Here is a 14,099-nt window from a genome sequence, read left to right as displayed (position 1 = left end):
CCATAATCTTATAGTTGTGTTAATAATATTGCAGATGGAGATAAATATGTTCATGACAATTAACATTCATATATACACCTAAGAGTATTTAAGAACCTACAAATTCCTACTGTATATACACCTAAGAATAATATTTAATGGAATAATCTGTGAACCGACACCTGGAATAATATTTGGAAAATAAAACACAATGGACAGACCTTATATTTCATTCAGCCCCATAATTATAGCTGACAGTAAGGCAAAAGATAACACTCGTTCTCTGCTTTAACATACTGAGGCATCTTCACCTAGGTTACGAATGTACGTTAGGCGCAATAAAAGCAACACCATGCAACGCAAAACCTTGCAAATACCATTAACACTGCCAACTTGCCAACAAGCCAACTGGTGACACAGAACTGCATAGTGCATATCCTGGATGTATGGTGGGAATGACAGACATGTTTATTTGTCCGTCAACTGACCATATACCATCAAAATAAATATGACGATTATAACATATTTAGTTTGTTAATAAAAGCATACCTCAAAAAGTAGCAACTTTTTTCAATTTTCAAGAAATCTGAATCTTGGGATCTGGGCTGTGAAGCTACTTCAAACTGACCAAAAACTACTCAGAGCAGTACATTTCTTAACCTGACAAAACATATAAAATACTATACTTTCCATGTTACTGTTTAATATGGCAATAAGATTAATTGTTTATCTTCCTATTTGTAACACACCACATGCAAATATATTAATGTTACAGATATCTTTGCCAGGTACAGTAGGTATAGACCCAGGTTCAAGGCTGGGTGGGGTGAGTGCAACCTCCTTTCCCTACAAAGATACAGACCTGGGTGCTTTGAGATTCAGATTCTCCACATGTCTGAGTTCTAAGCTAAGTGTACAAGTATTTAACACATATAGTTATCCCACTGCAACATGCAGGTGAGGTAAAGTCATGTCCCCAGCTTCAAAAGACTATAACATGCTCATACAAACAAACCAGAGTGTTTACACACACACACTACAAATTAAGGCCCTTGGCAAGTTGTTAGAGACAAGCAAACAGCAGCTTACCGCCTTGACTTCCAGGCTGGGGGTGAAGAGCAGTATGATGCACCTGGAATGACATACACTGTAAAAATCCAGCAGTTCCTCCTGGCACAAGCATCCGTCACCTCCACCTAAAGGAATGCTGCTCTCAGGCCTGAATGGCTGACCCATGTTCAGATGTGCTGCTCAGTCTGCAGCATAGTAACTTACAGCCAGTGACACCAGTGCAAGTGCAATTTGGTGAAATAAAATTAACTGGGGAAAAATTACCAATAAACTGGTCTGACTGGTCTTTATTCTGGCATAGCCATACCCTCATTCAATAGACTACCAGGTTTATTCAGTTGATTTATGCAGTGCTCTTGAAAAAGAAGCTACTCTTTTGATAGAAAGAAAAGTTAGGGTGCGGTAAAACAGGGCATACAGTATACTGTATAATATATTGTAAAAGCTACCACACACACAACATAATCAGTAAGTATTCTGTGTTGAGAATAGCAGCTGTAGGCCACAGTACACTGCACACATTTCAGTCTAATGGGTGCTCTTTAAACTTAACAGACAGGAAAACTGTTCAGGTAAGTTCATTGCAGACAAGTCATATTCATAGTTAGGCACAACTAATATATGTGTTTAATTCTGAATTAGGTATCATCTATTTATCACCAAAGACAAAACAATAAGCATAAAAACAACTAGATGTACCACATAGTGCCACTACTCTTGCCACTTTTGTGTATGCTTGTATGTGTGTGCTTGTGTGTGTGTGCCTGTGTGCATGCGTGTGTGTGAGTGTGTGTTTATGTGTGTGTTTGTGTATGTGGGGATCTGTGTGTGTGGATGTGTGTGTGTCAGAGGCGGACAGAGTACACAGCTTCATTACTTGAGTAAAAGTACAGATACCCCTTGCAAAATTTTACTCAAGTACAAGTAAAAGAACAATCAGATGTCTACTTAAGTAAAAGTACTGAAGTACTTGTTTTTAAAAGTACTTGAGTATCAAGAGTAGCCTATATGTAAGGGATAATGCCAGACGAGGTGTCCATTATCAGAAATAAATGGACGACGCGGAGGCGTGAACCGTCCGACGCGAAGTCCATTTATTTCTGATAATGGACGCATCGAAGGGCATTATCCCGTTTATACCATGGTCACTTACGAAATAAATAAATATGAAATCAATCATTAATACTAAATGAGTTTTAGAGCTAAAATCGTTTTTTCAGCTGTTTGCAGTTGATTCCATTGTTGCGAAGCCTGCCTCCAGGCTCAACCGTCGTCCTACTATCGTTGTTATAGTTACCATTCATAAGCATTGATATGGAACGGCGATTAAACTATTTTTTACCAGATCTACTTCATAGGTGTAGTATATCACTTTTTAAACGACACCCTTTTCAACCTAGACCATGGTATAATTCTAAATATTGTATTACTACTGCCACAGTGCTTACATTTATGTACAGAAACGTCAGTACATGGAGTTAAGAAAAATGTTAATGTTAATACCTTGGAGAATGTAAAAGGAATTGAAAGTAAAGTCAAGTCATTTTCATCTTTTTACATGTTGCCAGGGATGGGCAGTATTTCTAATACATGTATTTCTAATATGTATTTCAAATACAAAATACTATTTTGTAATTGAAACACTCGAAGCGAAAACTATCATTACTTGTTCAGAAAATTGAAATAGTCTGGCGAGATTAAGATTGGCACATTCCTGGGATGGACCTGCTGCGTCTTCATCCATTGTTTTGTACATGGTTTCGTCTCTTATCTAAATTTGACCATGGAGTTGACTTTAGCGGAAAGCTGAAGGTGATTGCTGATAGGCTGTCCCAATCAGTAGTGTCTGCACAATCCAATCACATTTGAGAGGGAAACAACAAATTGAGGGTTTCCGAGATTTCTTTTTTTAGAAGAAGTAACGGGTACTCACGGTTATGGATAGAAATGTAGCAGAGTAAAGAGTACAATATTTGCCTCTCAAATGTACTTGAGTAAAGTCATGAGTACTCCCCAAAAATGATACTCGAGTAAAGTACAGATCCCTCAAAATTGTACTCAAGTACTGTACTCAAGTAAATGTACTCCGTTACTGTCCGGCTCTGGTGTGTGTGTGTGTGTGTGTGCATGAATGTGTGTCTGTGAGACAGTCCTGCCTTGTAGTTCCTATCCTCAGCTCAACACCACCACCTACATGGGTGTACAGTCACTAAATGTAACTTGGCATACCCCCAGAGGATGTCAGGTTATTCATACACATGACATTTGGTGCAGTTCAGAACATCTCAACTAAAGATAGGGGCAATTAAAGCAGTATAATATTGCATTTGCAGTCAATGAACGTGAGAGGTGAAAGTGTTGTGAATCAGAATCCTTTCTGTAAATGTACATACTGTGCACTTCTTATGATCATTTGTGATTTTTGTATCCATGTGTCTGTATTCAGAGTATCCTTTGTTTATCCTTAAATTCAATGAAAGCCTGTCTAGAGGCCTTTTGCCTATCACCAGGTGTAACGTCAATATTTGTAAAAACAGTATGTGGCCAGGCCTCTGAAGAACTTCCCAGGAAAGGGGGTAGTTGTAATTAAAAGACAATAGGAGCTGACCAAACTTGATGGCACCAAGAGGCCACATCCCCTCCCACGGTCCCACCACATCTTTACATTGCATATTCATGCTAGGTCACTCCTTCTCTTTGTGTGTAACTTACTTAAGGGTAAGATTTGTTTTAGTCAGAGAATACTGGTGAAACCCTTGCTGGGGTGACCTCTCTCCCTTGAGGGGCACTGGCCCCTTATTGAAAAGAATAAAAGCCTGTATCCTGTTTTTCCATCGTCCTGACTGAGTCAGAGGAGAGTCGGCTACTCTTCTCTAACAAGTCGATTAAAGAATGCTGCGCGAATCACAGTCAATGAATGAGAAAAGAGAGTAGCCGACTCTCCTCTCGTATTTATTGACTGTGTTTTGCGCTGCATTCATTAATCGACTTGTCAAGCCTTCCTTCAAGGTGGCCATGACAGGAAGACAGCAAAGGTAGGCTAAAATCACACCCTTCATAAAATTAATTTTTTATAACCTTTCGAAACACTTTGATTCGCATTTTGATTACAATACTTTGATTTGACTGTACACAACCTCACCACACTACCCAGTGTTTCCCATACATTGACTTATTTGTGGCGACCCACCACAATATCAACATTGACCACCACAAAATGAAAACTGAAAATGACATTTTCTATGTTGTCATTTATCAACGAATTCTGGCTGTCAAATACACGTCTAGATTATGGCCAGGCAGAACGTCTACTTGCAACTAATTTTGGTTGTCTATTGACGTTCAAAACCGGGTCAGCCTGGACTATTGTCTCAGTGTCATTTATCAACTAATTCTGGCTGTCAAATAGACGTCCAGATCATAGCCTGGACGGACCGACGTGATATCAACTTGTCTTGGACGTCCATAGACGTTGCTTGCTCAGTGGGTATGTTCACCTTGGTGCAGTCTCTCCTTGTCTGACTGTCTCAACGAACCTGCATGCCTGTTTAAAGAAAACATTAACAATTGTTGTTGTCATCATACTGTAGCCACGCTGCACGCTGATTTGTAATAAACTGTTCCATTCAAGTTAACTCTGCAATCCCCCCCCCCCCCCCATCCATCACCTACAGTACCACGAGAAATTTAATTAAATTCTGTGGGAAACACTGCTACCACAGAAGTGTCATTCTATTTTGAACATTGTCAGTGGTGTAAAATAGTTTTTTATGTGTGTTTATGCTTTCACTGTAAGACAATTGACCGATCCCAAGCCCCTCCTCCCATTGTCAGTTCCATAGTTACTGTTGCTAAGTCAGACATGTTTGCAGGAAAGTGTGCGAGAACGCGTGTTCAACATGGGGACGCAGCACCCCCATTTAGCCGAGTGCAACAGTGTATGCTGGATTTCTGGGCGTCAAGTAATCTTGATATATTCAAAAAACAGAGGCCAGAAAAGCCTTCAGTATGCAGATGGACACATTCACAATGTCTGCTGTTATCAACGAGGTGGAACACCACAAATTGAGGACAAACAAATCCGGTGTCGTGGATCTTAATGGGATGCATGTTAACTGGGGATAAACAATTAGCACGTTATCACGAGCAGGTAGTTTACCTTATTTGCTGCAGATGTGACTGATTCAATAAACAGGTCTGTGCAAAAATATGGTGTTGACGACTCCATAACAAAATCTAACCATATTTCGAGGATTAATAGAAGACTGGACCAAGTGCTGCAGATCCAAGTTCCCACGCAACTTGGGAGAGTGACTAGCCAAGCAGCTCATGTTGGGGAGGTGGAGAGATAGCTTCTCTTCGGTAGGCCCGATAGCCTACTTATTATTTTGAATGGCTGCTTTAGAAGGAAGAGTTCAAATAAACATGATACAAGTGTATTGAAAAGAAACCACTCCGAGTTCAAACCCATGCCTATCACGTTTGACATATCTGCAGTTTGCAGACGTGATTTGTCTTGCACTAGACTTGCCCGCTTATGCTATAATTAATTTAAACGTGGGCAATGTAGTAGCCTAGGTCTAATATGGGCGATTTCGAGACTGCATAGTTTTGAATCTGCACATGATTCGATCTTTAGAAGACATTGGCCATCTCTCGTTCAGCCATCAATAATGCATCGCAGTATAGGCTATTATTGCGTTTGTTGAAAAAAGGATCATTAGCTTATTTCTGTGAACAGTCTTCTATCCCAAGTTAAACATGGCAAGGTAGCAAAGCTGAAAGTATTCTTGTTGTGTGTAAGGCGATACGTGATTGAAGGTGTATTCTTTTGCGCGTCTTCCAATCGTATGAATATGCGAGTTCAGTTCCTGCAAGGTAGGTATAATTTTTTGCGTAGGCTTATGTTGTCGTTTCATCAGTGGAAACCAGATTTAGTTATGTTTTTGTGTGTAGCCTAGTTATGAACACAAATAAATGGAACATTTTCGTACACACTCAGATTTCTTTACTGAAAAGTAGCAGCCTATCCAAAGTTATGCAAAGTTAGGCCTATGTGTTAACGTTTCACACGGTCAGGATATCGGATGTCACTTCTACAAGTATCCCAGGCTTATCTTTGAACCTTTTTGAGCTCTTTAGTTATTTAGTTACTTAAGCTACTCGCATAACTGGCGTATTGTCATACCGAATGGCCACTAGAAAATTCAAAATTGACTGAGGTTGACCGAGGTCCTCCGAAGTCCTCATTGTGACATAGCAAAAGGGGGCGGGGCTTGGGATCGGTCAATTGGGTGTTGGGTGTCATATAGGTGTAAACAAGGTTCTTGCTCAAATTTTTTTTTTAACCTAAATCAGCTGATTGTAATTGGCACAACTCCTCAGCCAGATAGATGAGCTAATTAGTGAAATCACCTGTGTTAAGTGCACAGGTACAACCAACCACCTTCACAGTGGGACTTAAGTGTTTCCCACAGAATTGAATTCCATTTGTGATGGTTGGGTTCGCAGAATTAACTTGAATACAACAGTTTTTTAACAAATTAGCACAGCGTGGTTATGATGCTAACCAGATTTAATCACAATTTAGTACAACCTGGGAAATCAATGTGTGGTGGTCAATGTTGATATTGTGGTGGGCCGCCACAAATAAGTCAATGTATGTGGGAAACACTGGACTTTTACTTTCTGAAGCGAAACTTTTACACCTCTGTAAGTAGGCTACATCTCACTTTTGCTTAACAACTACTTGTTTTGTGTGTCCTCCTGTGTACTGTGACAAGCAAGTCCAAACTATCTTTCACTGCTCTCAAGCACACCTGCTACCCTTACTGAAAATGCAATACCACCTACTCTACCAATCTTGACCATGCTACAGGTGCTACATCAGTAGCAGTGCACCTTAACAGTGACTAACTATATTGCTATGAGAGATATCACACAGCAGGTCATTGCAAGTGGACTCCCAGTTGATGTCAAGTCAAGTGTCTCAGTAGAGGTACACATGCGGTGGAATCCTCTACTAACAGGATGTTGCATTCAACAAAGGCCACTGTGTGCACTAAATGGTGTTCTAAAAAGGACATTTGTGAAGAGTGTGATGAAATTTGCCCCACCTCATCAAACTCTGTCAGATAACTAATTCCTAGACTACCTACAAGCCATGACATTTGTTTGGGCACTCTGTATCAACCCACCACCCTCCCTCACATCTCCCATCTTGCATGGTTAGGAATACATCAGGGGTGTGTGCATGGGTTTTGCTTGAATCCTGCCTACACAGTCGACTCCTGCACAATCCCTGGATAGTAATTCATGACCCCAGCCAAACATACTTTCTGCCTACTTCCATTAAGGCAAATTTGGAACGGGAACTCATGAATTCCGATATCTGACAAGATAAGACTCTGATATGATAGGATGGTCATGTACTTTCACATCAAGAATAAACAAATACCAGTAAAGCCTTGTAAAAGCATTGATGCATGTTCCAGTGTGTGGGGAAGGAAACATGTCAAACATTCCATAAAAATAAAAAAAAAGTCTCAAAGTCAAAATCATTTAAGATTGGGCAGGTGGTGCTAATATTTATTTATACCAGTCCTTAAATGAAGACTCACGTTCCCCATGTGATCCACTGATGGAGATGAGTCATAGTGATGCAGGGCTGAAGGACTCCCATGCTGCTGCCTCCTGCGTGTGTTCCACTTCAACATGGACCAGTCTTGAAGCCAGATATAAACTCTGTAATAGAGGGCTTAATTAACACACTTCCACCTTCATTGGTGTGTATGTGTGTGTGCACCACATGAGTGCAATGCTAGTAACAGTTTCAGATTTGTGGCATGATTGTTTAGAAGAGATTGGCTAACTAAATGGGTTGAAGCAACCAAAGAAAGACCTATGCTGGTGTGACAGCTGGTAGTAAACTGGATAGAGAGATGTGCAGGGAATTTCACATGCATTACAACTAAGGTTTAAAAAACTGTGGTGAAGTTGTCGACTATAATTGACAGCCTAATCCTAAACGATATGAAACAATATGCTGCTATGGACATCAAAAGAAACATAATGTTAAAGGCATAAAGTGGAATCTGTTGGCAACTGAGTTACTTTGTGTTTCAGTCTGCTATTACTCCGGTCAACCGCAGGTCAAAAGAGGAAATCAATCTTACCTTAATTCATCTTTAACTTCACATTCATCATCTTCAAGTCTCTCAAAATCCTAGTGAATCCTAATGATTAGACCCTCTGTCTCTTTGAGATCCGCAGCCTTACACTCTAGCTAGTGGGAAGTCAATGATTATTAGAGACAAGTTTGGCCCAGCCTCTGTTTATGTCTGCCGCAGATGTCTTTGCATAGGGTGGTGCTATTTTTTTAACAGCAGGCCCAAGATTAACGCACGTTCAGACGCTGAGGCTTCTCAAACACCTGCCTTCGTCTATCCTGCTAAGATTACAGATCTACACGACAAATGAGAACTGTCATCGCTGAGATCCTAAACCAATGCCTTCAAGTTTAGGCATCCCGTTGTAATTGCAGAGAAGAGAATGTGTGAAGTGGACCAGTAAAATCCCGCGCAGGATTTAGAATATGAAGCCTGCGTTGGTGCTGTTTGTGCTGCTGAGCATCGTGATGCTCTGGCGAAGTGAGGCAAATAAGGTAAGACTTCTACCAAATACTCCTGTGCGCTACAGGATGTCTTCTAAAGAAGGCAACACTTCTCACATTATATTTTAAAGGGTAGAATGTTGTGCCTTGTTGACTTAATGCGTTCAAGTGACAACTGAAAAAACATTGAATGCAAGCTTGATGTGTTACACATTAATATCGTTGGGTTAACGTTGGGTTTTTTATTAAACGGGCACGGTCCAAAGCCTAAGCCTACTATTGATTTAGCACAGCTCAGCTGTATCTTCAAGTTCAACTCATTTCAGTTGCTGCGCCTGCGCTAAGATGGGAAGCAGGACTTCAAATGTTTTACTGTATTGCTTTGAAAACCTTTAATGGTTTCATGTGTAAATCTGAGTTTGGTGGTCTTAGTGTTCGGATGTATTGTATGTACAACAACATTACGACCCATGCTGTCAGAGAGCCCTAGATGTTTAGACGAGTGCATTGGTATACATCCTGTGTTTAGTCTGATCAGTCCACATGCACAGTGTTACAAGTGTTTGAACTTAAGTCTTGAGCAGGAAGACATATTTGAGGCTGTATCATTTAGTGAAAACAAATTATATTTTATCCAATATATTTAATAATCTTAAACTCAATATAATCTTTTAATCTGTCAGTTTTAATCAGACCATCTTTCCTATGGGAAGCCCTTATTGTTTTGTTCCAAAGGCATACTTTCCCAGATAGATAAATCCCTTTGTTTTTGCATATGCCGGACATAGTGACAGCTGATGTTTTCTGCTTTTCTCAGACATTTAATGTGTAGTTACTAGAGATCTCTCATCTCTGTTTTACAGTGTGCAGGCCAGTGCAGTGGAAGGTCAAAGTGTGACTGTCGAGTCAAAGGCAGCAGGGTAAGTGATGTTAAAACCTGTACAATATCTTCCAATACTGTAATGAACACAAAGCAATGTTGACATAATGATGTAGTTTACCTGATTGTCAAATGAATGGTTTTGAATAAATTATCTGTGCCTTCTGTTCCCTTAATGGGGTTGCTACACATTACTCCCAAATTTTGATAGCAGTCAAATGTCTGGGAGTCACTGAATATTTGGAATGTAATTCAGCAAAAACATTACAAATTGTTGGTTTTGTTTGCTGTGTTTCAGATGTTTGAGCTAACAATGTGTCTACAAAACCAAAGTCAAACAAATTGGCATAAAATATCATTTGTAAATATTATTAAATTATAAATAAAGGCATTGATCAGAACAGTTCTTGGACCTGGAGGAAACCATTATGAATTTCATCTCACACTCTTAAAACAAATGTGTGGGACAACACAGTTTGTGTTGTTTCCAACACATTGCTTTTGTTATTCGTCGTTACACAATATGTGTTGAAAATAACACAACTTGAGTTGAAAACAACTTTCAACATGCATTGTTTTTAACACATCTCAGTGTCCAGATAGGGACACTTGACAGTTGTCTAATACAGTAATTGTTTCAGCAGTTATTCCATGAACACAACACTGTGCTCTGCCATCGTGGTCAGCTGCATGCCATTACCACCAGGGGTGCATGATAGGCAGTCCAGTGTAGCACCACTGTACGTGTGTGTGTGTGTGTGTGTGTGTGTGTGTGTGTATTTGTATGCTTGCATGTGTGTAAGTGTGTACAGTATGTGTGCATTTATTGTAATCACCAAAATATCAATGTCACCAAAAAAAGAAAAAAAAAGGGTTCCTTTATCCAACAAACTCTCCCACAAGAACGCGAACGCGTTGAGCATTTAAAGAGATTTACAACAGGCAATGTTTATCTCTTATCCTCTTCGTTCAAACGTTCAAAGCAAATGTTTGTATACAGACATGAGAGATCAGACTTCATCAAGCTGTGTGTTCAAACCTTGCATTAAGTGTTTAGGCCTTCGAGTGAAGCACTTCTGAACTGCATTAAACACACTGCATGGGGAGGAGCACTATACCTGATGCATAGATGTTGCTGTCTTCATTTTAGTGTCACTGAGAGTATTTCAGAAAATAAGTGTCTACCAGTTTCATGTTTCAGACTTTTTAAGATCTTTAAGATCTACAAGGGAACAGTTGGCATCTAGTTGTAGGTATGATCGTACATGGAATGGAATGTAAGGCATACAATATTCAGGGGTACATTTGTCTATTCAGTGTTGTGTGCAATTGAAAGTGCAAGAACTTATTCAAGAGATTGTTCTTCTAGTATTCATTGTAGAAAGTACCATGTGCACATATGTTCAAGTGTGTTTGCCAAACCTCACTCAAGTATTTCACAAAGAAAAAGTGTGACAATTATTTTATTTAGTGTGGTTGAAAGCATTGATTTAGAATGGTTAGCACTGCACCCACACAACAAGGAAGGTAATAGCATGCATCTCACCCAGGGATGGGCAGTATTATTACATGTATTTAAAATACGTATTTCAAATACAAAATACTATTTTGTAATTTGTATTTTATTGAGATGATGAAAATGCCTTCGTATTTTGTATTAAAATCCTTCAGTGTTGTGTATTTCTGTATTTTCAAAATACTGTAAAATACTTTCTGTGAAACACTGTGATGGCATGCATCTAACTATCTATAAAGCACAAAATCTCTGTCTCTGTCTGTCTGTGGCACCCTCACGTGGTCAAGCTCCTCTGCTCCAGTAGAGCGTTTATTTTCCTTTACTGGACTGATTAACAGGCGCCGTCTGAATGCAACACTGTTTTGAGTTAGTTGTGCTTAAGTTAGTTGTGCATCAACTGAGGAGACACGACTAGCTAAGATTACACACACTCCTTTGCTCACACAAGGACAGCACAAGGACTTGAGTTCACAAGCTTATATTGCAACACTTGAGTTTGCTATTTTCCTTTCTTTTTTCTGTTTTACAGTTTTTTCTAGACTTTAAATTTATCTATGTTCTCTGACCTGTGAAATATTTCAGTGCTATGGTAACCTGACAAGATACCTCAAACAAGGACATTTCCAATTTTGCACATTTTAAATAAGAAATGATTGATAATGTAATCATTATTGGCTTCTAATTGGCTTAACTGATTGGATGGTATTAATGTGACAACCTGATTTTTTAATTTTTTTTATTTACATTGGTAGAGGTTGTGCACACACCAGTTTCAGGTGTATACAAAATTATTTAACTGTAATGAAACTCACCATAAGTGTGGTTGTGATGGTGTTAAATAACTCAAAAGGGTAAAATACTACATAGTTTAAATTTCTAAATAAGCCATCCATTTGGATTGTTTGTCTTTGAGTTATTGTCACTGATTCATAGTGGCCAATCTATTACACCAACTGGCTAGGAAGTGCAACAGTTGTGGAGTCGGTACATCTCCAAACTTAAAAACAGTAGACTAACAGCAGAAACGTTCTAATGACACGGCACTCAAATGAGACACAGCACTCAAAAAATCCTCTATAGAAATGCATTGGGTTAGTTTGCAACGCCAATATGGCCGTTGTCTACACATATCCCACCCCTTCCGCAGCAAAACGTGACATGTGAATACATTGAGCCCATCATGTGGTGTGTTGTGGAATACATTGAGCCAGTCATGTGGTGTGTTGTGAAGACATTTTGCCAATCATGTGTTGTGCCATCATGTGAAGCCTTGCGCACGCACATTTCTGCCGAAATAGACGCCCGATAAGTCCCCAAAAAAGTGTTGCAATATGGCCACCGATTGGAGGGACTTGCCTAAAAGGACTTTGCTAACAGTCACTAAAAGTGGACTGTCAGAGCAGCACAAAATACTAAAAGCCATGCCGAGTGTCCTGTGCGCTCTTAAACTTTCCATCACATTTGGTGCCTCTGCATAGCCACTTCGTAAATGTGTTAGAATTAGTTCTGAACATTTCGAGCGATCACATAGCCTACGTTCAATGTTGCAATATTATCAGAAGGCCCTATGTGCAATTTGCTTTTGAGCAGGATCTTAAAAGAACATTTCAAAATGAATGGAAAGACACAGTGATGATGAAATTTTGCACTTAGCTGTAGCCTAGGCCTGCTAGTAGTGAGTCTGTTATAGTCTATTTATTTTTATTGTAGCCTATGCACCTATTCTATTAAACGCTGTGTGCTTTACAGTAAACACTATAGGCTATGACCGCTATTCTTGCCCTATTTTCCACCATGATCATATTGTTTCAGTTATCAAAAAGGCTCGAAGGATGCTCTTTATTATGGCAATTTTGAAAAAATAACTAATAAAAGTGAGGTGAGGTGAGGTGAGGTGAGGTCCCCCCCCCCCCCCCCCCCTCCCCCCTCACCTGTTGCTCTCTGGCGCCGACCCTGGCAAAAGTTTATATTGGGATGTCTAACATTAGGGGTCAGCATATTTAATCTGTTGACTGATTATGGAAGGAGTCTCTTGCTTTCAGATGTTTTTCCAGGTAGTCTACAAGTGAAGGGATAGACGAAAAAGGCTTTTAGAAAGAAGTATTTTGTAGTATTTTGAAAATACAAAAATATAGTATTTTATTTTGATAATTTTTCTTTGGCTGCTGTATTTTGTAGCTTATTTTGATACATTTTTAAGGTGGGTATTTGGTATTTTATTTGGAAATACATTTTGATGTATTTGTGCCCATCCCTGATTACAGTAAATGGTTCATTGGGTTCAGTGGCCATCTTATAGTGAAGGCATAATGTGAGTCTGGCATTGCATAGCTAGTGTTACCTGGTTTGAAAGCTCTCTATTCTGCAGTATTGGGATATTTTGTTAAGTGTAGTACACATAAGGTTCTGTTGCCTGCCTTACTGTTACCACAGTGCCACTGGCTGTTCAAAGAGATTAAGAGAATGGTTATGAGGGTGTTAGCAACCGACTCCGACTCCTTAACAGGCCAGCCTGAGAGTGTGGGGCTGCAGGGTCTTCTCACCAGGTGGTTCCCAGTCAGTCCCTCACTACAAACTGAGCTGAGCCCCAGCCTGGGAGGGGCTGGAGGAGGGAGCGTTTCCACAGGTTCACATTTCAGCTCTATTGAGTGTGTGCACCATTGCGGCCGCCTAGTGGTCTGTCTTTGTAAAAACATGGACAAGGATGGGATGTGACCTACTGTACACGATACCTCCATGTGGTGGCAGCAGTAACCGCCGGCAGTGGGATTGAGCTTGGACTGTTACCTGCCTTTGTAAAAACAAATGTAATGGCTATTACCGGTATTATTGTAAGTGATTTTGTAGATATCAATGTATAATAATAATAATAATAATAATAATAATAATAATACTTTCATACACAGAATGCAGCTCAAAGTGCTATACACTTGGAACATTTAACACAATAATAAATAAAACATGTAATAATACAAACAAACAAAACAATAAATAATCAGAGTAATCAGAGAATAATCAGCATGTAATCAGAGATTCAGAAT

At 39.6% G+C, this 14,099-nt stretch overlaps 2 protein-coding genes and 1 long non-coding RNA gene across 3 annotated transcripts in view; 2 read left to right on the top strand and 1 right to left on the bottom strand.

Moving 5' to 3' along the window:
* Positions 1-8,372, bottom strand: part of LOC121713839 (collagen alpha-4(IV) chain-like) — a 38,852-nt gene extending 30,480 nt beyond the window's left edge. The window contains exons 1-3 of the mRNA XM_042098847.1: positions 8,226-8,372; positions 7,671-7,794; positions 1,069-1,111 (exon numbers count right to left, since the gene is read on the bottom strand). Coding sequence (XP_041954781.1) covers positions 1,069-1,111; positions 7,671-7,732 — 105 coding nt within the window. The 5' untranslated portion in view covers positions 7,733-7,794; positions 8,226-8,372. The remainder of the gene's footprint in view (positions 1-1,068; positions 1,112-7,670; positions 7,795-8,225) is intronic.
* On the top strand, positions 6,243-8,170 carry LOC121714820. The gene is made up of 3 exons (XR_006033454.1): positions 6,243-6,344; positions 7,875-7,879; positions 8,160-8,170. It is a non-coding gene; the product is annotated as an uncharacterized LOC121714820 (long non-coding RNA).
* A 38-nt stretch (positions 8,373-8,410) lies between the features above and the next one.
* Positions 8,411-14,099, top strand: part of LOC121713846 (collagen alpha-5(IV) chain-like) — a 41,911-nt gene continuing 36,222 nt past the window's right edge. The window contains exons 1-2 of the mRNA XM_042098859.1: positions 8,411-8,713; positions 9,526-9,582. Of these exons, the coding sequence (XP_041954793.1) occupies positions 8,645-8,713; positions 9,526-9,582 (126 nt within the window). The 5' untranslated portion in view covers positions 8,411-8,644. The remainder of the gene's footprint in view (positions 8,714-9,525; positions 9,583-14,099) is intronic.

This window comes from Alosa sapidissima, chromosome 1 (genome assembly GCF_018492685.1).
Source record: "Alosa sapidissima isolate fAloSap1 chromosome 1, fAloSap1.pri, whole genome shotgun sequence".
Classification (NCBI taxonomy): domain Eukaryota; kingdom Metazoa; phylum Chordata; class Actinopteri; order Clupeiformes; family Clupeidae; genus Alosa; species Alosa sapidissima.
This window is presented reverse-complemented; position numbering and strand designations above follow the sequence as displayed.